This window comes from Myotis lucifugus, unplaced genomic scaffold (genome assembly GCF_000147115.1).
Source record: "Myotis lucifugus unplaced genomic scaffold, Myoluc2.0 scaffold_48, whole genome shotgun sequence".
In the NCBI taxonomy this organism is placed as follows: Eukaryota; Metazoa; Chordata; class Mammalia; order Chiroptera; family Vespertilionidae; genus Myotis; species Myotis lucifugus.
This window is the reverse complement of record NW_005871096.1, coordinates 2,591,945-2,614,026: the sequence shown is the minus strand read 5'-3', so window position 1 is coordinate 2,614,026 and position 22,082 is coordinate 2,591,945. Positions and strand designations below refer to the sequence as shown.

The 22,082-nt window shown below is 39.0% G+C and overlaps 1 protein-coding gene across 1 annotated transcript in view; it reads left to right on the top strand.

Annotated features, from left to right (window-relative positions):
* Nucleotides 1-4,367: 4,367 nt before the first annotated feature.
* GRXCR1 (glutaredoxin and cysteine rich domain containing 1) overlaps nt 4,368-22,082 on the top strand; it is a 106,538-nt gene continuing 88,823 nt past the window's right edge. Inside the window, exon 1 of the mRNA XM_006088464.1 lies at nt 4,368-4,763. Within this exon, the coding sequence (XP_006088526.1) occupies nt 4,380-4,763 (384 nt within the window). The 5' untranslated portion in view covers nt 4,368-4,379. The remainder of the gene's footprint in view (nt 4,764-22,082) is intronic.

The window sequence follows — 22,082 nt, the reverse complement described above, 5'->3', positions numbered from 1 at the left end:
AATTTTAATCATAGTTTGTTTCCCTAAAGATGACAAACTCCTTGAGAGCAAGGGTTATCTCAAATACCCTTTGTGCAAATCTTCTAATGGTGGACAGTCAATATAAGTGATTAAAGAATTTTTATTTAGCTTCTAATATGACTTCTATAGTCATACAGAAAAAAATATTCTATTTGCAAGCAGAGCTGATCTAAGACAAATCACTCAATTACCATCGAGTTCCAAATGCTTTGGAAACTGCATTAACTCACTTTGCAAAAAATTGATGAGAATTATATATCTACAAAAGCCCTCTCTACAATGTATACTTGGACTTTGGGAGAGGTGGCTGAGCTTCTGGGATGATGTGCTTTTTCAGCCACAGAGCTCACAATTCATATTGCATCATGCCTTCTCTTTAGGGGAAATTTGACCTCTTCTTGGTAACCCTCAAGTGCTCTTAAATAATTTTCTAGTTTATTTGTGGACTCAGGACTACAATCCCACCAGAAAGCCAAAAACATCTCTAGATCTCTAATTTAATACAGGGGTTTTTTTTGTACCTTGCTGTCTCCCCATTTTTCCTCTCCCTGCCAGCTTTAACCTTCATCTCAGACACTAGAATCAACAGTCCTCTGTAACCTTGGCAACAATGATGATAGGATAATAGAATTAGAATTTCCCAGGGGTTCGTTCTATCATCATGCTCTTGGAAGAAAAAAAAATACAACACAAATCGAATTATAATTTGTGATACTTTAAAGTGGCAGTGTCCAATCATTTTAAACTTATTACATTTATTGATAAAACATAATGTGTGTTAAAATTTCATTGATTTAAAAAAGTTCAACCACAAGAATAAGACAGGAAGTCTGTCTCATTTCTTTTCTTGTTCATTTTTTAAATATATATATTTTTAGCCAGACTTGTATGTTTCTCTTGACATTCTGCTTTTTCATTAATTTAAAATGAATAAGAAAAATTTATCAGCAGAGTAGTCTCTGAGAGGATTGTCATTTTATTTCAATGGATTTGAAATCCTGAAGGATCTTTTTATACTTTCCACCAGAACATTCTCACTATGGAAAAATAAATTGCCACTCTAGGGATTTACACTCCCAGCTGCCACAGGAAGCACTGACATTCTATTGTGCTGTTGATTTGAAGAACTGCATTTAAGTTCTAGGCTGATGTTTCTAAGACTGTGACTTAACGTCTCTGTTCTCTTATTTCTGTCCTGATTTTGGAAAAATCTCAAGGATAAACACTGGTCTTTTTTATATTTAGTAGGCTGTCTTGAGTATCCCTGAGTCTGAGTTAGTAATTTTGATGGTTTATTCATCAATCTTTATTCTTGAGTGACATGTTCATTCAGACTTTTTTCCTACCCCACAGCAGTTGGATTTGCTTTGGGTATGGTTCCAAGCAGAAATTTAAGAAGTAAACTCCCCATGTATAGGATAAGAATAGACATAATTCCATTCATTATTATCTCATTTCTTTAGGAATTAAAATATGTCAAATCCATATACTAATATCTTAGAGCTGTGGTCGGCAAACTGCGGCTCATGAGCCACATGCGGCTCTTTGGCCCCTTGAGTGTGGCTCTTCCTAAGCCTTAGGAGTACCCTAATTAAGTTAATAACAATGTACCTACCTATATAGTTTAAGTTTAAAAATTTTGGCTCTCAAAAGAAATTTCAATCGTTGTACTGTTGATATTTGGCTCTGTTGACTAATGAGTTTGCCTACCACTGTTTAGAGTAATAATGCAGTTAGTTTAAAAATCTTTTTTACCATAAGGCATATTTCTAAGTATTCTATAGACAGTGACAATCTGATTGAAGGACATAAAAGTGATTCTTTTCTGTATTGCAGTTTGAAAAATCTTAGCCACATGATACATAAGAAACTCATTATTCAAGAGGAAATAGGAAAATCCTTGTTTTGTGCTTGAGAATGAAGCGTAAGCTTATTAAGTGGGAAGTGGACTGGATGTGTGAGTCACTTGGCTTTTGTAAATTGAAGGCAGCTAAGTCAAGTTTTTAACACCATTTAACAGGTAAGCTTGATTCGTGATTCTTTCATTTCCTCTGGGACTTGGATTCTGTAGGCAGAGTATATTTTTGTTGTCCAGCATTCAACAATTTCTTATGTAGTGTAGATGGTCCTTTTATGATACCAATAGCACTGACTGAGATATTTTGCCCGAAAAGTTAATAAGCATTATTTCTTACCTTGCATTTGGACTGGAAGCAGGACAAGAAGAGATGGAAGTAATCATATTAGTTGTTATTTACCTCTCTCTTAATGTCAGTTTGTTTTGACTTTAAAATCTAACTTATCTAATTTTAATTCAGCAAACATTTATCTAAGCATTGTTTATATGCAAAATCCTTTACAAGATCCATTGGGGAATCAAAGATGAAAATTGAACTGTAAAAATTTATTTTGGGAAGCTGTTGCACTGTGGACTCTATTTACCATCCTTGTGTTAATTTTAAAGAGTTTGGGTATAACTATAAAATGGAAACGCTAGGTATGTGTTGGTTCCACAGCTGAGCAGCCCCAGGAGTCTGAGACAACTATGGCCTCTCAGGATCCATAGTGACAGGATGTATGCCATCCCCGCGGCTCCCTGCCCCAGCACAGCTCTTAGATACACTAAACTCTCAGTCCAGAGACATACAGCATGCTGGAAACCGGAGCCCTTCTCCAGGATCTACGTAGTGGCAGGCTGGTTTAATCTGGAAGCCCTAGAGTCAGACCCAAAACAGAATGGGTTGCCTTTATTCCCTGTCAGTTACTTATGCTTTTCCAGTTCCATTCTTCTCACTGTCCCCAAATAGTATGTATATTTAGCTAGTTTAAGTAAACAAATAAGAATTCATAGCTATTGCCCTAACTGGTTTGGCCCAGTGGATAGAGCGTCGGCCTGCGGACTGAAGGGTCCCAGGTTCGATTCCGGTCAAGGGCATGTACCTTGGTTGCGGGCACATCCCCAGTGGGGAATGTGCAGGAGGCAGCTGATAGATGTTTCTCTCTCATCGATGTTTCTAACTCTCTATCCCTCTCCTCTCCTCTCTGTAAAAAAATCAATAAGATATATTTAAAAAGAAAAAAAGAATTCATAGCTATCGTTTGTTGAGCAGCGTGCTAACCATTTCATATACATCACTCTATTTAATCTTTGAGACCACTCTATGAAATAGAAACTCTTTGACAGGTGAGGAAACAAAATGATGAACATCTCTTGTGAGATTATTTGTGACTTTCCAGCTTTGTGCTATTATTTTCTGCATTTTCTAACATAGGTATCAATTAAGGTCATAATCAGTTAAAACTATAAACATGAAAAAACTTGAGGGGTAGTAGGAGGGCCAGCTGCTTAATTTCTCTCTGGAGATGCAGACAGGCCAGGGCCCTCACTGCAGTGTGAGTTTCAGTATGCCTCTCTACCGCACGCAGTCCTTCAGGTGCCTGCCAACGTGACAGAAAATACACTGAGCACAGCATAAGGCGGACTCTTCTCTATGCATGGGTGATTTGGATATAATATTTATCAATGCCGATCACCTGGATTGCTTTGGCTGATCTGGCTGGCTTCGGGGATTTTCCATTCTTCCTTCATTGCTCCATATGTTTCATTTCCAAACCTTTCCCTCTGTCCAAGAGAACATTTCTCTACTAGCAGAAGTGGGAAAGTTCTCTCTTTTCACAGCCTGTTAAAAAATTATTCCTTAGAAAAGCCCCTTGTGCATAACGATGTAGGTTGCAAATTCGCTGTATACAAAGCTGGTAGTGATCAATGATTTAAGAACTAGTAATGAGAGCTCTATACAGAAACAGCATGTTCACTGCCCTTTTTAAAGACTGCTGGTTGAGAGTGAAATACAGAGGAAATTAGTCCTGTGAGAAGACTGTGACATCTCTGATGCTATACATTTGAGTCCCTATTTTATCTCTGGCCTCCACTCTGGACCGTGAACTGTAGAGATACTTCTGTCACTAAGATCCTTTTCAACAGTCCCTATTGGCTTCGAAGTCAAGTCTTTCATTTCCTTGCCCTTACTTATTTTCTGTTTCATTGCATGCCACTTTCTTGCACTTGTCCTGTTAAAGAGCCCACCATAGCTATTTAATATTTAATGGCTGGGATCGTTTTGCAGGTTTTAGTTTAAAGGTAACCATAGCACACACACACACACACACATACACATTCATTATTAATAACCGAGATGCACTGTAAGTTCTTGGGAATCTTCTTTCCTTTCGATGTTAGTTTCATATGAGTGCTGCTGTCAGCAGAATTACGTCCTGATATCGTTATGTGGCAGGTGGACTCATGCAGTGACGGGGGATCGAGAACGATGTGACCTGTTGTGTGGGTGGCTGTGACCATGCTCAAAAGGGAGATGAAGCCGGAGAGCGACAGGCCACGGAAAGTCCGGTTTCGGATCGCATCGTCCCACAGCGGGCGAGTTCTGAAGGAGGTGTATGAAGATGGGCAGCCGTCAGGCTCCCTGGACTCCGAATGTGCCAGTCTCTGCGGCATCGATGGACTCAGTGAGTCTGATGGACAGCAAAACGGCCACATAGGATCAGAAAGTGACGAGCACGAGAACGACCAGGATAACTTGCTGGTGTTGGCGAGGGCCGCCAGCGAGAAGAGTTTTGGTACCAGAAGGGTCAACATTTTAAGCAAAAACGGCACAGTCAGAGGCGTCAAATACAAAGTGAGTGCCGGCCAAGCTCTGTTTAACAATTTGACCAAAGTATTGCAGGTAAGTCACTGCCCTTCGCTCCTCCTGAACTTGTTCCCGGCTCACCATCTCCACACCGCTCTGCGCTCCAGTTTAAAGCCTCTCTTATTCATGGCTCCTACATACTTCATGAGCCACTTTCCCATCTAAGATATTGTCTCCATAGCCACTGGTTAAAAACGGGGTTATTACGCTTAGCAAACTAGATTGACTTCTCAGAGCCAAGTTTCTACCCGTGAAGGGGTCTTTTCTTCCAGCCTGTAATGACTAAAACAACATATTTATTTCTTAACCAAGAAAAAAAAATGACACACTATAGTGTTCAAAGCATCTGAGCGAAACTAGAAGTTAATTTCTGGTTTATCTTCCTTAAGACACCGGCTTGGTGTTTATCATTACTGGTGTAGGTATTTAAACCAGACAAAGAGTGAGTGCTGCACTCAGTGGGGAGGGATTCAGTTGGCTGTTGTAAAGAGAGGAAGGCTAATTCTGCCTCTCTCATTCCTGGGGAGGTTGCAGGCTCATTGGAGTTGCATTTCTCCATTAATTTGCTCTTTAGAACTCTGAGAACGGTACTTACAGAATTTATTCTTCTATAAAAGTACAGACTGAGATCCAGATTTCATAGTAAAGAATCCCCCTTAAAATGTGATGGATTCTGCACAGTGATGTAGGAATGTGGTATTCAGGTCCTGGGTCCGTGGCAATGATCTAATGTTAAGATAGTTTTTGAAATTGCCTGGAAACATTGGTAAAAATGATTTTCAGTTAAAAATAGGGCTCAGATTCAGGAATGAAATTCATTGTCCCTATCACTAAGGTAGCAAACCAATATTTTTCATTGTAATACCATTTTATATTATTCTCAGTATTTAAATAAAATATCTTGTGAATTATTTAATGCCTGACTTTATATAAAGCTGCTAGAGAAAGGATTTTTAAAAAGGTACTTGACTATTTTTTTTAATTTCAAAGGAAGTATTTAGAAAGATTATGCCATGAGGACTTTATAAAAGAAATTAAAGGGTAAAGGCAGTTAAGATATAAGGTTATCTATAATAATAAAAGCATAATATGCTAATTAGACTGGACGTCCTTCTGGATGACCTTCCAGATGAAGCTGGGGCTGCGAGAGAAGTCGGGGTCCCGGGTGCCAGAGGGAAGCTGGTGCCGGCAGCTGGGGGAAGGAAGGCCTATTCTTGCACAAATTTCGTGCATTGAGCCTCTAGTTTTCATATATAAAACCTGTGAAGGATTTCACAGATTAAGGGTGGGAGTGGGGAACCAAAAAATCCGAAACGGATGATTAGGTTTTACTAGGTTGGAAAAAATCTTGTTTATATTTCTAGATATGCTACTATTAGGTTGAAATCATCTTAGTGGCCTCTATGTTTCACTCAGTGCAGATATTATTTTTGCCAAGGGGCAGACTAAGACTGTACAACACTAAATTAAAAAATGATTGCATTCATTGTAATTCATTTAGCTTGTCATGATTCTAAAGGCTTTATAGTTTGGAGTATTATTTATAAAACTGCTGTACCAATTTTAGTACTCTGACTTGAATTTATTCAAATCTCTTGAAAAACTATCTTTTTTGAATAAGTACCTTAAATCTTCAAAACCTACAAGAGAACAAATTTTCCTCCTATGGCTTTATTTTGATGGTGCTATAAATTTGCAAATAGGAAATGGGAAAAAAATTCCAAGTAAATTTTAGTACTAGATTAGCTTATAATATTTACATGTATATTTTTCTATGCATAATTCCATTGCCCTTTTGGGGGGAGAAATAAATGAAACTGTCAGTTTTTAATACTTTAACCCCATTCCAATATACTTTAAGAAGAAAATAGTGGTTAATAGCAGAGGTCTCTCAAAGTCTTTGATATTGAATCAGTCCCTCTTCCCTCCCCCCCAACCTAGTCCTTCTTTCTTTATAATGTGGGTAATCAGCATATTGTAGGTATTCACAAATGTTGGCCATCAGCATCAGTTTCACCATCATCACTATCATCATTGCCACAGAATATTCTCTGGTCTCTCCAGGACAAAACATAAGTTAAAGGCGTTCCTACCTTGAATCAGGGCTGCCAGATGCACTATTTCAAGGGCTCCATTCACCTAATTGTCTGGGTGAACAGCACCCCCTGGAGTTGTGCAATAGAACTTACACAGCATTAGGTAGAGAGCTGACTTGGATACTTGCTGCTTGCTAAGGGATGTGTCATAAGTGGTGATAAGTGTCTTAGGCATGTGTCTTAGAATGATTGTTTCCACATGCATTCCACAATGCAATAGCAGAGAAGTTCTAGGGGCTAAAAGCAGAGGTTACATTTCATTTTTTCCCATACTTGGGTTATGGGACCAGATGTGACTCTTCCTTGGATCTCTTTATATTTTCCATATCCCGTGGAAAGTAAGCAGCAAACTTAGCTACATGCAATTGTAACAGCAATTTCTTAGCAAAGAAAAAGTGAGGACTTGTATCTTGGATATTTGATTAAGGTTCCAGTGCACAGGTAGTCTTACTGAAGCAAGGAACTGTGATTGGAGAAACAGTCAGCTCTTTCTTCCTATTTTCAGTTATGAAATCTTGAAGCACTCAACTTGAAACTTGAGAGGAAACTAAATATAACTAAAATCTTTCAAAAACCCTATAAATCACTTTGCTTCCTCTCTATTAGTTTACCATTCTGTTATTCCTATCTCATTAAATACTGGCCTGTGCTGTGTAAAAATTTTAACTGTGCAGAGACTAGTCATTGAAATCATTTGCTTAAAACATTTTTACTTCTTAGCAGCACTTATTTAAAAAGTCGTCTATGAAAGAGTTATTAGAACAAATTTCCATTTGATTTATCAATTAGTTTTTCTTATAGAATTCTGAGCAATTGAGGATGTACAATCTTAAACAAGGTTGCTACGGGTAGTGATGGATCAGAAGACGTAGAGAAAAAAAGTCACTTGGATTCTCAGGGGAGTCTTATAGCAGGTGGATTTTTGGTTCCTTGGTGAACTGCTCAAGGACCTCCAGCCGGTCTAGATTGTAGCTCTTCAGATCCAGATGTTTGACTTTTCTAGCTCTCATAGAGATGCCAAAAATTTAATGCTCAGGAGAGATCAGTTTGGAAATCTGAAAACCTAGAATCTAATAGAGGCCTGGAAGTATGCATTTATTGGAAGCTCTTCAGGTTGTTCTTACATACATTAAAGTTTGAGTATCATTGACCTAGAGTGTAAAAGGGAAATTCATCCAGTTTCCTAAAGTTAAACATATCCCATAATGTTTTTTATGTCTTCAATATTTAATGAGAACAAAGAAGATATAGATTGATCTATGATTTGTTAGATTATAAGGAGGGTCTTTCCTGAGTCAAAGATGAATAAATATATCCTGACAGACATGTTTCCTATGAGTACGCTAACATATCAATTAGTTGGTTCAGGAGCAGGCCCAGAAATCTTAACAGTACACTCTGATATTGGCCTAATGTTTTGGTTATTTTTAAGACATTCTGCTCTAAGGATATTTTTACCTAGATAAATGATTTTATTCCTCATTAATGGAATATTTTAGAACGAAATTATTATTTTTAATTTTTAAAAGAAGTCACTGTGTTACGCTATGCAACATAAATTACAGAACCACTGTATAGATCATAGCTCTCATCACTCAGTTTGCATGATTGGATTTGAACTATACCTTGTTCTTAGCAGCAACATATTTCCAAAATCTCTTAGGATGGGTCAGTGATTCAGATAATTAAGGTAATTAATTTTTCTAACTTATGCTTACAGGATTAAATTTCAGACAGTAATTAAATTTCAGACAGTAAGCTTATCTTGACCTTATCCTCAAACTTGTATACTTCATTGTATACTCCATTAGAATCTTCTATTGTAATTTTCAAAATATCATTTCCCTCTTTTTATACAAATTTAAAGTTGTCGTATAGAGAAAAATAGATACAAAGAAGGCAAATCATTACACCACATATTATAATTTGGCGGCTCCTTCTAAGAACTCAACTATGTATAAACATGCACATCTGTGGTTAGTGTGCTTATATTTATGAGTACTCTAATATTTCAAGACAAATAAAATAAGAGTACTATTGAATTTGCAGAATGAGTTGCATTTTGCAGAAGGTTTCCACATACATAATTTTGCTTCAGTATACCCGAAATTTTGTGAAATAAGCAAGAAAATTATTATTATAATGCAATTTTTAGATAATTGAGTGTCAGAGAAATCAAGCATCTGGCCCAAAGCTAGTAACATAAGAACTATGCCTTTCTCTGTTTTAGCTATGTACATTTTACAAAATATAATGCCATGTGCAAAAACTCCCAACTTTACCTTTTGAAGTGTTATAATTACAAATATGAAGATTTATAAGACTAAGTCATGTTATGGTTTAATCTGGTCTTTTGAAAGGTCAACATTTGGTTAGAAGATTTTAAAATCTATTATTTAATTATATTCAGTCTTCAGCCAGGGAAGGTTTTTCTGTAGAATTAAATCACCTCCATTCATTTTAAAATTGTATTTTTTAAATGTATCAAAACTTACCATGTCTATCACATCATTTGATTAAATTACCATGAAGTTACAAGGGACACCTTCGGAACAGGATGCCTTGATTATTTCAGTAAAGACTATGCTCAGTGTTGTTCACTGACTTTAGGATGGATAATATTAACAGAGCCATACTTATTATCTGTCTCTGGCTCACTGACTCTAGCTTTGTTAATAGAATATTACTCCAGTGAAAGCAAGGTGATACTCTTGATGACTCCTTGGTCTCAGTGGTTTATTTGGGCCACTTTGGAAAAGCAACAACAACAAAATTAACATTGATTAAGTGTTTACTGAATGTCAGGCACTGTTCTTATTACGTATGAACATTGACATCTTTATTTTTCACAACTTTATGACATAGTGTTATCATTAATCTATTAATAAGTTTAGCTTCTTCTCTGTGTATGAAACATTAAATTGTAGGATTAAAAGATTATTTTTTGAAAGCAGAATATAATAAATAAGTACCCACTATCAAAATAAGCACCCACTAATGGAAATATTGCCTTTTAGCTATCAGGGAGTAGAAAGAAACTCTAGAACTTTTAATACAATTACAAACGGTACAAGAAACTACATTAAGCAATTAGGTGACTTGTAATTCAAGAAACAGGAAAAAAAGAAGCCCCCATATGCGTTGGTACTACTGATATATTTTTATGTGCAATTAAAGACTTGCAAACCAATATTCTTTAAAATCCTGTGACCACCTTCCACATACTGTCTCTTTGCTATTCTTAGTCACAACATTTGACACTGATACTGACTAGGACCTCAATAAATTCTTTCTTTGAATTATGAATTAAGTGAAATTCTTTAAGACAGTGGTTATTTTGTTCTTTTCCATCTCTTTTGGCTTTGGAAATTTTCCATCTTGGATAAGAATAGAGTTTGCATCATGAAGCATTAGTAGCTTGCTCCATTCAATCCTTTCTGCTTCAATATTTTTTTCAGTCATTCATTTAATAGCCATTTACTGCCGATCTATTATGGAGCAAGCACTATGCTACATAACTTGAGGGATGAAAACCAATTCTTGCCTTCATGGAATATTCAGTAGTGTATTGTGAGTGGGTGTGTTAAGCGATTCAGGGAAGAATTCAGGTATGAAACTCACTTTTGTTTCTTATTGCCATAGGACTCTCCTCTGTTTTCGTGTTGGCTTAACATAGCCTCTGCATTTCTCCAATGCGTATATTTTTCTCCTTTTAGTCTTTCTCTGATTAGACTATAATTTTATTGCATCCCTTTCTTCAGCTTCTCTTGCTTTCTAATCTAGTTGTCTCCAGGCCTAATAACTGTAATTAATGACTCTTATCTTGATCCTGCAAGTCTCCAGAAGTCTGTAATGATGACTGACCATGAGCACTGACGTATCCATGTTCTATGAATCTTACTGAAACTTTCTCTCTTTAGTTCATTGAATATCTTGTTGGAATATCTCTTATTCTCCTCTGTTCATTAGAACCCTTGTGTCATCATGACATTTTAATTTATGGGAGCTTGGTTTTAATTCTTTGACGCTATGAATCTATCTGAATTCTGTCTTTAGAATAACATGCTGAGCAAAACCACAGGTTCCACAGATAACTTGGAACTGCTTAATGAACTCATGCTGGCAACCCATGGGTACCACATAATTAGGGAATTATCTTTAAAAGCCATATAACTGTAGAACTATACAGACATTCTTTGGGTGGCCTGGTCATGCTTGCAGAGTTTCTGATATTTTCTCTAAAATTCAGTATTCTGAATGTTGTATAAGAACAATATAAACATTTAATAGTCTATGAATTGACACACTATGTAACTATATCAGTCCCTCAACCATTATTGCCTGGGAGGAATTTAAAAATTATAAACAGAATAAAATATCATAAAGAAATTTTTGGTTATGGAAATTATATTTATGATCTCTTTGCTCAATTTCATTTTTCTAACAATTCATTATCTCAGCTAATTGCTGGCAAATTATTTGTGTCTTAGAATATTTCATTAGAAAGGAAGAAATAAATGTACATTTGTTCATAAAACTCTCCCACACAGTTAATATATCAAATTGTGGGAGTAGTCCTTATTTTATTGATTTCTAAACAATAAAATTAGGTCATGAAAGAAGCTGCTCTTTTTCTGAATCTTTTATGTAACTAGTGGTATGGAATTAAAGATCTCTTCTATTATTTCTTGCTTGTAGATAGACAGCAGGCTGACAGCTGGAATGGGGACATTGGGGTGGAGGTATTGAGCAAAAAAGAAAAAAAAGAGAAAGAACTCAGGAAAGAGACAATAGCATGGTGATTGCTGGAGGGAGATGGGGTGGGTGGAGGTGGAGGAGGGTATGGGGGGATAAATGGTGATGGACGGTGAACACACAATACAGTGTGCAGGTGATATGTGATGGAATTGTGTGCCTGAAACCTGGTGGATCCATCGTCATTGCTGCCCCTTCAGCCCTGTGATGCTGCAGGCAGCCCATGAGGCCTGTCACATAAGTCCTTTCCCAGGATGCCCAACTTCTACTTCTTCTGACTCTTGGAATTACCCAACCTCATTGCTTTATGCCCAGCTCTTTAAAGCATAGCTATATTGATTACTCCCAGGGGCAAAAGAAGACCCATGTTTCTAGGAACCAAAGCCCACTTTCTATGTGAGAGAAAGAAGAGACAAGTATCATAATCCTCTACTAGTCTCTTAAAAGATTTTGGTGCTTATTTTCTTTCCACTAATGGGTCAAGGTACTGTTCTCTGGGGGCAGATGACCTGGTTCAGAAGCAGAGTCTGCCGCATCCTAGTTGGGCGTTCTGGGAAAATTTACTTCTGTAAATGCCAGTTTTCTTCATTGGGAAAGTGGGGATAATGATAGTGACTATTTCCTATGAACTAGATGAACTGTCATGGATAAAGCATTTTGCACAGTGCATGGAACATGGTAAGGGCTCAGTGAACACTGTTACTATTTTTATTACCCATCCCTCAAACAAATTTTGAATTAATTTTTGCTAAAAACTCTGCTAGGCAATGCCTATGAAAATATGAATAAAGCATCATTCCTGTCCTCAGAGAAACTAAATTCCTTCTTATGAGGGAAACAAACACACAGTTACTGTAAAATGTAAGTATTCAGGAGCTTCCTGGGGGACAGAGGCGGGACTCATGTCCCAATTCTGTACATCTTAAAGAGATTCTGCCCCCTTCATTCTCCCCTTCTCCCCCACCTTACATCTTTTAAAAACAGGACTGCGTGGGAAGTAAGTCAAGGCCACTCCTGAAAAGCCATTCTGGTGCTTCACGCTTTATTGGTGGAACTCACTTCCCTTTGGGAAATTTCAGCTGCTGCCTCTACACTTGGCTTAGCCCCTGTCACACAACCTGCTTCCCCAAGGCTAATTCCTTTGTTCAAGACCCTGTCTTAGTGGCAGCCCCTACCTGGTTTGCTTTGTCTTGGATTCTGTAGTTCTAACCTCCCGTGGCTACTTGGCCATGTCGGTCAGCCTGGCTCTGCTGCACTTGGCTCCAGACCTGTGAGCTCTGCCAGCCGGGCACCCATGCGCCTTGTGTCTGAGCATTCCTCTGCAGTGCCTGTCATCCTGAAAGCCTGCTCCTTCTGCATAGACCTGGGCTCTTTCTCTTCTTTAACAATAGCCTGGGTTGATTTCTGATGTCTTGCAACACTAATCCGGGTAATTGTTTGTACCTATATGATGTGCTGTGCTACAAGCCACATTGTGTAAGAAGCTCAGGGGAGGCCTCTGGGGTTGTTTGCTGGCTTCATAATGTGATAAACAAGCCAGTTCCTGCTCTGCTCTTCCCTCTTTAGCTTATTTGTGATGTTCCCTCACAGATTCCAGATGGCTACTATAGCTTACAGCCAAGCCAGAATCAAAAACAGAAAGGGAGGAGTGACAAAAGAGAAGGTTTTTGTAGGTGTGCCTTTTCTATCAGAAAAGAAAAGAAAATTCCAGAAACTTCTTAGATGCTTTCTCATACAGTTCATTGGCAGAATAGAGTGTTATGGCCACTCCTTGTTATAACAGGAGGCTGGGAATGTGAAGTCATTTATGGCAGTGCCTCTATGGCAGAAGAGAGCATGGAGCATGGGGTTGGGAACGTACTTATCCTTGGAGCTTGTGGATAAGTAAGCAGTGGTGCTTGACACCTCATCATCCAAGAACTTTGAAGAGACCATTCTAATTTTATGCAATTTAACTCACATTTATGCTACTTGAATTACAAAACCATTTTAATAGTGATCTTATTTCACAACCTGCCTACATTAATTTTGCCTGTCCTTGTTTTTCTGTCTTTCCAGTTTGTTTTTTTCTTAATTATTTTCAGTTTCAATTCCTTTTGATTTCTGACTGTTACCTATTTTTTTCTCAGGCCTAGAGCTTTTTTTTTACTTGATGGCTTTAATTATTCTAACATGGAAACTTCAGCACCTCAAAGTGACCTTAGGGGTGCTAAACCATTTATTTTCAACTAACAGCAGTTAAAAGTCTTAAGTATATTAGTTATCTATTATATCTGTCGTGGGGTGTTAATTGTGCAATTTTAAAGAGGTTCATGCCACATTAGACCTAAGCTGAGCAATCTAAAACAGAAAGGAACTTCCCCCAAACGGTACATATTGCTTTATTTTTCCCCTCCTTATCTGACTCCTTTAAATCAAAACTAAAATACAAAACAAAAACTTAATGACTGCAGAGTCACAGCGATCATTCCCACAGCTCCTTCATTCCCTCCTCGCTTCCCAAGCCAGGCACCTGGGGGCTCGGGAGTCAGTGGGCTGGAACTCTTTCACACTTGAGAACAATGATAGAAAAGCTCTCTGCAGATGGAATAGGGCAGACCCTTCCTCAGAAAGCCGTTCAGCAGTGCTGCTCCAGCTCTCCTGCTTCTGTCGGTCATAAGCAAGCTTTCACAAAATTAAAAAACAAAACACAAAACCCTGAAGCGTATTATGCTAAGTGAAATAAGCTAACCAGCCAGAGAAAGACAAGTATCACATGATCTCACTCATATGTGGAATCTAATGAATAAAACAAACTGATGAACAAAATAGATCCAGGGACATTGAAGCATGGAACAGAGTGATGAATTTCAGAGGGAAGGTGGGGTTGGGTGGGTGGATGGGGAGAAGTTAACCTGGGCAACTTGTATGCATATATGCACAGCCCATGGACACAGACAATAGTGTGGTGGAGGCCTGGGAGGGGCAGGTGTTGGGTGGAGGGGGTCAGTGGGGGGAAAAACAAAGATGATATCTGTAATACTTTCAAAAATAAAGATAAAAATTTTTAAAAATTATTTAAAAGAATACTACTATAGGGTGTCCCAAAATTTACGCAAGATTTGCAGTTCTTTTCAACTTGCAAATCTTGCGTGCATTTTAGGACACCCTATAGTATTCATAATAAGGACAACTCTTTATTGAATGCCTACATGTGACAAATTATTTTAAGTCCCTTTCTTATAATAGTTTCTTTAATCCTCAGGGAAATTTGCAAAGTTGATATTAACTTGTTTTACTTGATAGGAGCTGACAAAACCCCAATATGATTTAAAGGACCATGAGAAAACATGGTCCCCAAATATTTTGGCCTTAAGTGTTGATTTGCTATCTGAAAATTGTTCTGCTGTTTTTCCTACTTCCCTGCTCTAGTAATCTCCTTTGTCCTAAGTTGAGTTCCCTAGAAATAGAATCTGAAATTGGCTTCCTATGGAAAGTGATTTGTTAAGTGAGCATTCTCCGAAGAAAGGGGGAGAATGGAGCCGATTAGGACAGGGGAAGCAAGCTAAGCCGGGCAGTGATCTTGGCTGGAAACCAGCTTCAGCCTGGACATTCACAATAGAAATTGCACCGTGCACTTGGTCCCCCTTACAGCAAAGAGTTGGCATTTTGTATGCCTGTGTCAGTCTGTCATTGGCCATTGGCTTTGCCTGTGCATATGTGTGTGTGTGTGTGTGTGTGCATGCATGCGCGCACGCGCGCGTGTGCCTTATAAATTCTGCTGAGACATTTTGAAATATTTATCTAGGGAAGGGGGAATTTTACCTTTTAGCAGCCAGTATTTATAGTACCCACTATAGTCTGCCTTTTGCACTATTCAGAATTAGTTGCTTCTTCCATTAAGTTTATTCTATCTGCACACAGCCTTGCCACAATTAGTGAGAAAATTAGGGGAATAAATTATAGCCCCAACACTGTTGTTGGTCTTAAAGTAATAACTAATATTTACTCTCCCTCTTTTATTATCCGTGTTAGACACCCCTCCTCTTAGCTACCACTTTTGCTCATCCAGGCAATTTGCAAGGTTGGGTTAGTCCCTGTGGAATCTGAGCCTCTGGTCACTATGCCTTTAATAGGCAGTGGTTGCTGTACTTGCCTATTTACATTGAAAACCACGGGAGGTACTCAAGCACCAGGCATATTTTTACCTGCCTTTAATATGTTCTTCCTCCTTGAGGAAGCAGTTGTTCTTCCTCCTTGAGAAAGCAGTTTTTCTTCCTCCTTGAGCAGCAGTTCTTCCTCCTTGAGACAATCAAGCTCTATTACCCCTGCCGGTTATGTAACTCCTTTTCATGTCAGCTGGATTACTGTCATGATGAGCCCAAGGTTACCAGGTGTCAAGTGTAGCTTTAGGTTTAGTGGGCCCCTTTCTGCATTGCTTGGTGGAAGTACTCCCTTCTGGGACCAAGGACATAGACTAACCATGCCTGAAGTTGCAGGGATGGAAAGCACAATTGTCCAGGTGGGTGGCTGGGAGTGATGGTGAATGGGATCATTCCTACATCTACCCATTGGTTCCTGGACCCATGAATTCTAGTTATTTGGCAATATAGCTCCATATAATGACCATTGGTTTAAAGTGTTGACTTTAAACAAACAGCCAGATATTTCTTTAAAAAAATGGATTTATTCAGGAACAACAAAGGACTGCAATTTGGGACCTGCAGTCTAATGACAAACCACTTTGTGCAAGTGCAGAGAACAAAGGAGAGAATGTTCTTCTATAGAGGAAAGGGTTATTATATATTCAGAAAGTTTGAGAGATGTTATGAAACCCTTGGCAGTTGAAATTGGCCATGGTGTGAGTATTCCCAGCAAATACTACAAAGTAGTATTTTGCTTTTTTCTTCCCCTTGAGAGTAACTTACCAGCATACCACTGCTACTAAAGAGGCCGAAAAGAACATCATCAAAATAGGAAAAGGTGAAGGCTCCTTAATAATTTATCCTGGAGCCAGAGCCAGTCCCTGCACATTTTTCCCCTAAAATGCACTCAGAACATGCCATCTGGTTAGTTATTTTCTCATTAAAAAATTGATCTACCTCCTGGATTTGGTCAGTAAGTCTATGTTGCTGTAGACATGAAGACATTCTTTCTATTTAATTTTCCAGCCTCCAGGCTTGCCTTTGGCGATCCTTTTTCCTGCAACTGAAAAGCTAATCATATTGCTCCCCTGCTGAAAACAAACCAATGGTTCTCTGTAGCATTTACATTTAAAATAAAAACGTTTTAGTCTAGTAGATGAGCTTGAGTTCCTCTCAAAAGCAGAATGTGAAGTAGGATGTGGGTACAGGTCGTGTATTGGGGAGGTCATCTCAGGGCAGGAGGGAGATGGAGGAATGAAGAGGGAAGGGGATAAACCAATGCAAATGTGCACTGACTACTGCCATGGGCAACTGGGTTTCTTTCCATCCTGGATCCTGCTGGGGCCTTCTGAGGAAGGACTAGAATGCCTTTCAGAACCCACACCACCTGAGTACAACAGGAAGAAACATGTATGGACTCTCTCCCCTTGGTGAGGGTGGTCCCAAGAGGTCTATAACCCCCACCCCACAAGGATGCTTCTGAGCACCATATACTGAAGAGCTGAGTGGTCTTCTCCCAGCGCCCCACACTGAGGACCTGGAGGAAATGAGGGCAGGAAGCAAAAGATTACACAAGCTCATGGTGAGCTTCTATCACTAAAAAATGACTTGAAGCTCATAGAGCAGCGGTTCTCAACCTGTGGGTCACGACCCCTTTGGGGGTCAAACGACCCTTTCACAGGGGTCGCCTAAGACCATCGGAAAACACATATATAATTACATATTGTTTTGTGATTAATCACTATGCTTTAATTATGTTCAATCTGTAACAATGAAAATACATCCTACATATCAGATATTTACATTACGATTCATAACAGTAGCAAAATTACAGTTATGCAGTAGCAACGAAAATCATTTTATGGTTGGGGGTCACCACAACATGAGGAACTGTATTAAAGGGTCGAGGCATTAGGAAGGTTGAGAACCACTGTCATAGAGCTTTCCTTGAAATGGGATTGTGAAGCAGAACAAGAGGCGGCTGATCCAAGGGCGTAGGGTGCTCTCCAAAGGCTTTCCATTTTCTCCTCCAGTCTCTCCCTGGACCTGTTCTCCCTGACAGCCTACACATACCAGTGCAGTCATCCTAACCATACTTTGCCATTTTATATAACCCCTTTTTGGGGGGCAGGTGGGAGTGGGTATATGCTTACCTGCTGATTTCTAATCTCAAAATGCAGTCGCTTGCTTCCCTTAGTTAACTAACCTCAGATGTGACTCTTTCCTGGAAGCTTCCATGTTTCCCCCAGTCAGTGTTCAATGTGCAATTGCTCTTGCGACCTCCTTATTGTAGCTCTACCAAAGCCCTCATTACCACATGCTGTAACTCTAACAGAAGCATCTACTTATACTCTGCACAGGGCTGTGAGGATCTGAATTCCAAATGCCCATGTTCTGAGGGCCTAGCATAGTACATAATTACATAGCTACATAATAAATGTTCTAGAAATACTGTGGACTGAATGAATGAGTACATTTTGATTTTGCAGTGGATTTATTTTACAAATTTATTTATTTTTTAAAAAAAATCGAATCTAAGACCATTCCAAAGCAATTGAAGCATGGATCTATTTTGAAAGAAGTCTACTAGGTGTCCAAGTATGTCATTCATTATACATATAAATAAATAAGTAAATAGCACTATAGAACTATATGTATAACTAACAAAGCAATAACAATGAAACTGTAAGAAAATCAAGCAAGAAATCAATAGTAATGAGTGTATGACTTCTGCTTAGAAGAATTAGATGAATAAGGCACAAACATAGAACAAGATGACTAATGAATGGTAAAGGGGAAAATAACATGCTGAGCTATGAAATAGTATGCTGTGGTGTGGGGGGGGGATGGGGGAATGAGTAGCAGGAAATATATTTGCTATGGTATCTGAGGACTCTGAGCCCTGTGGGGATAGAGGACAGGGAGGCTTCTAAGCGGCAGACTGGATTTGAATGAGGTGGCATGTGCAGTCGTTATCAGCAGTGACTCTGGGGAACTCTGAGGTTCAAACTCCTGTGTCACATATCACCCAATTGCTGTGTAGTCTTGGGTACATTTTGGCTGCCTCATCTATAAATGGGAGTTTATAATTATGCTTAGTTCTTGTGGTTATTATAAGGATTAAAATATTAATGTATTTATAGAGATCAAAACAATGCCTGGCATATAGCACACCTATTAGATATGATATACGGTACTTACTCTCAAACATGGGGAGGTTAGTCTCTCAGCAGACACATAGGATATGTTTGGGAGCCAGTAAAAGGACTCGTTTACTTTTAGCAAAGAGTTTATGTGGGGAAATGGCAAGGGATGAAACTGGAAAGCTGCTTTGGATTCTTAGTGAGAACCCCAAAAATCAGCTAGAGCCAGTAAGGACAGCAAACAAAGAAGATAACTGTATGTCTTGCTTCCCCTGGATAATTGTGGTTTAATTATTGTCTTGATATAATTATCAGGGCAATTTTCACATCCCAACATGTCTTGTTTGGATATAAGATACCTTAAAGAGTGACATTTAACCAAGGATCATAGCGATTTATGGAGATTATCTGGCATAAATATAAGGGGCACTGGAGCAGAGCAGTGTAAAGGTAGGTTGGTAGCAAACCATTGCATGTTTCTTTAAAATCATATTTATTGCCCAGCTCGTGTGGCTGAGTGGTTGAGTGTTGACCTATGAACCAGGAGGTCACTGTTCCATTCCCAGTCAGGTCACATGCCACGGTTGCAGGCTTGATTCCCGGTAGAGGACTTGCAGGAGACAGCCAATAGATGATTTTCATTCATCATTGAAGTTTTTGTTTCTCTCTCCCTCTCCCTTCTTCTCTGAAATCAATAAAAATATATTTAAAAAATAAAATAAAATAATATTTATTTCCTTTAGAATCATAAAAGCTCAGTACTGGAAGGGACCTAGAGATAATCTGGTATAACTCATTCTTCATTTTTTATATCAGCACATTGTGATTTGGTGTTTCCTCATGATTAGATTCAGGCTATGTATTTTTGGCAAGGATATTATATAACTGACCTGTCTTCTCTTTCTGGGGGCATCAGATATGAAGTCATATGATGTCCATTTGCCCCCTATTAGTGATCTTAATTTGATCACTTTATTATGTATTGCCTAATTTCTTCACTGTATAGTCATTTTCCCCATAATAATTAATAAATAATGTGATGGGATATACTTTGAGGCTGTGTGATTATCTTGTTACTCATCAAACTTCTACATCCAAGATTAAGCACCCATTGATGTTTGCATGGATCAATGTTTAACATCATGTTTACAAAATGATTATTTTTTTCTATAGTTATTAGGCAGCATTTTTCTGTAAGGATGATTCTTTGTTTATAGATTTATTTACCCATCTATGTACTATCAGCATGTAGACTCATAGATTTTTTAAAAAATATATGTCTTTATTTATTTCAGAGAGAGGAAGGGAGAGGGAGGGAGAGATAGAAACATGAATAATGAGAGAGAATCATTGATCAGCTGCCTCCTGCATGCCCCAATTGGGGACTGAACCCACCCTGACTGTTGAACTGTGACCTCCTGGGTCATGGGTCAATGCTCAACTACTGAGCCATCCCAGGTGGGCTAGACTCACAGATTCTTATTCACTGGGTTCTAATCCATCACTGTGCTTATTTATTTTAATGCTCTAAATGTTCCAGTCTTGGCCAGTAGGAGCCCCTTACAACTGTTACTGGTGTCTTCTTGACATGCTCGCATCACTTTTTTAAGCACTTCCTTTCTTTTGGCACAAGGTGGTCCAGGCTCATCTTGAACCTTTTCTGCCCATACCAGGAGTTAACCACTTCTCCAAAGAGCCTTGGCACCCTTTGGTGCAGAATGACATTAGGAAACAAAAATCTGGTTGGTAGGTTTGCTCCTTCCTGCTGGCATGCTGTTCACCCATTGGTCCTCTCAGTAGACAAGCTGCTGATGGTGGAGGGAGCTCTGTTGTAATTCAGCATTTATTTCTCTCGTTAACTTGAAGATTCTGCTATTCTCTCCCTCCTAGTGATTCTGAAAGCATGGGACATGCGCAATTTTATTTCTGTTCCCTATTGATCCTATTGTGGGGGGAGGGATGAATGGAGTGATTTGGCTTCAGGCAGCCAGTGTTATCTGAGGGCTGACCAGACCTCTGAGATCTGGTCTTTTGGTGTCTTCCTTATCTATGGCACTCTCGGTCCCCAGGCTAATTAACATTTAAATGAAGATTTCCGATGAACTAATGTATGTGTTGATGAAAACTCTGAGAACAGAAATGCATGCTCTATTTCCCCACAGTCTTTCATTTTAACAGCATGTGGTTGCTTAAGTGTCAAAGCTTGAGAGGAAACAAAGCCAAGAATTACCCCCTTAAAATGAACACTAATAGGAGGGTGGTTTCTGCAATTTGTTTGTATACATTGCCTTCAGAGGCTGCTGTTGTTTACCCAATAAACACTTGGCATTTTTTCTGTAGATAGGCATCCCTATAACCCAAAGTGCAATCCTTGGCATTATGAAAATCTAATGTGATTTTATTGCTGAAAGCAGAAATTTATGGAGGAGGAAAAAAGTGTCCCATTTCCTCCAGTATTGGTAGCACAAATGAGAGTTTAGTGTTTCATTCCAATGAGACTGTGGCTTTCATTAATCTCACACTCACAGCTGATGAATGAAAATTGCTTTGTCGTGCTAGGCAGACCGCTCCCGCAGAGTAATTAATCCCCAATGAAGGGCTGGAACAACTGCCAGTGAAAATGCTGCATGTTTGCAGCTCAGCTGAGCCTCACCAGTGAGGGCTTTACTGCACTGACTCATGACTTTACATTTCCTCTCTCCGACATGGGGAGAGGGACAGATGGAGCCGCCGACCCTGAAACAGGTGGCCAGTCAGTCAGGGTGAAGAAGGTGCAGGGGAGCATTATGCTAAGTGAAATAAGCCAGTCAATGACAGAAAAATACCACATGATCTCACTCATTATAAACTGATGAACAAAAATAGATACAGAGGCAGAGCAGCATCTAACAGACTGTCAAACTACAGTGGGAAGGCCGGGGAGGGTTGGGGGGATGGGGAATAAGAGATCAACCGAAGGACTTGTATGCATGCATATAAGAATAACCAATGGACACAGACACTGGGGGTTAGGGAGGCCGGGGCAAGGTCAGGGGGGAAAAAAAGGAGACATATGTACTACTCTTTGTAATATTTTAAGCAATAAAACAAAATTTTAAAAAAAGAAGGTGCAGGGGGCTTCTTAGGTAAGAGCTTCTGAGAGTGAATGTATTTCACTGGGAAAGATGCTTCCCTGGGCAGAAAGGCTCCTTCATGCTTCTGTGTGGAACTGGAACGATTTGGATTGTGAAGCACAAA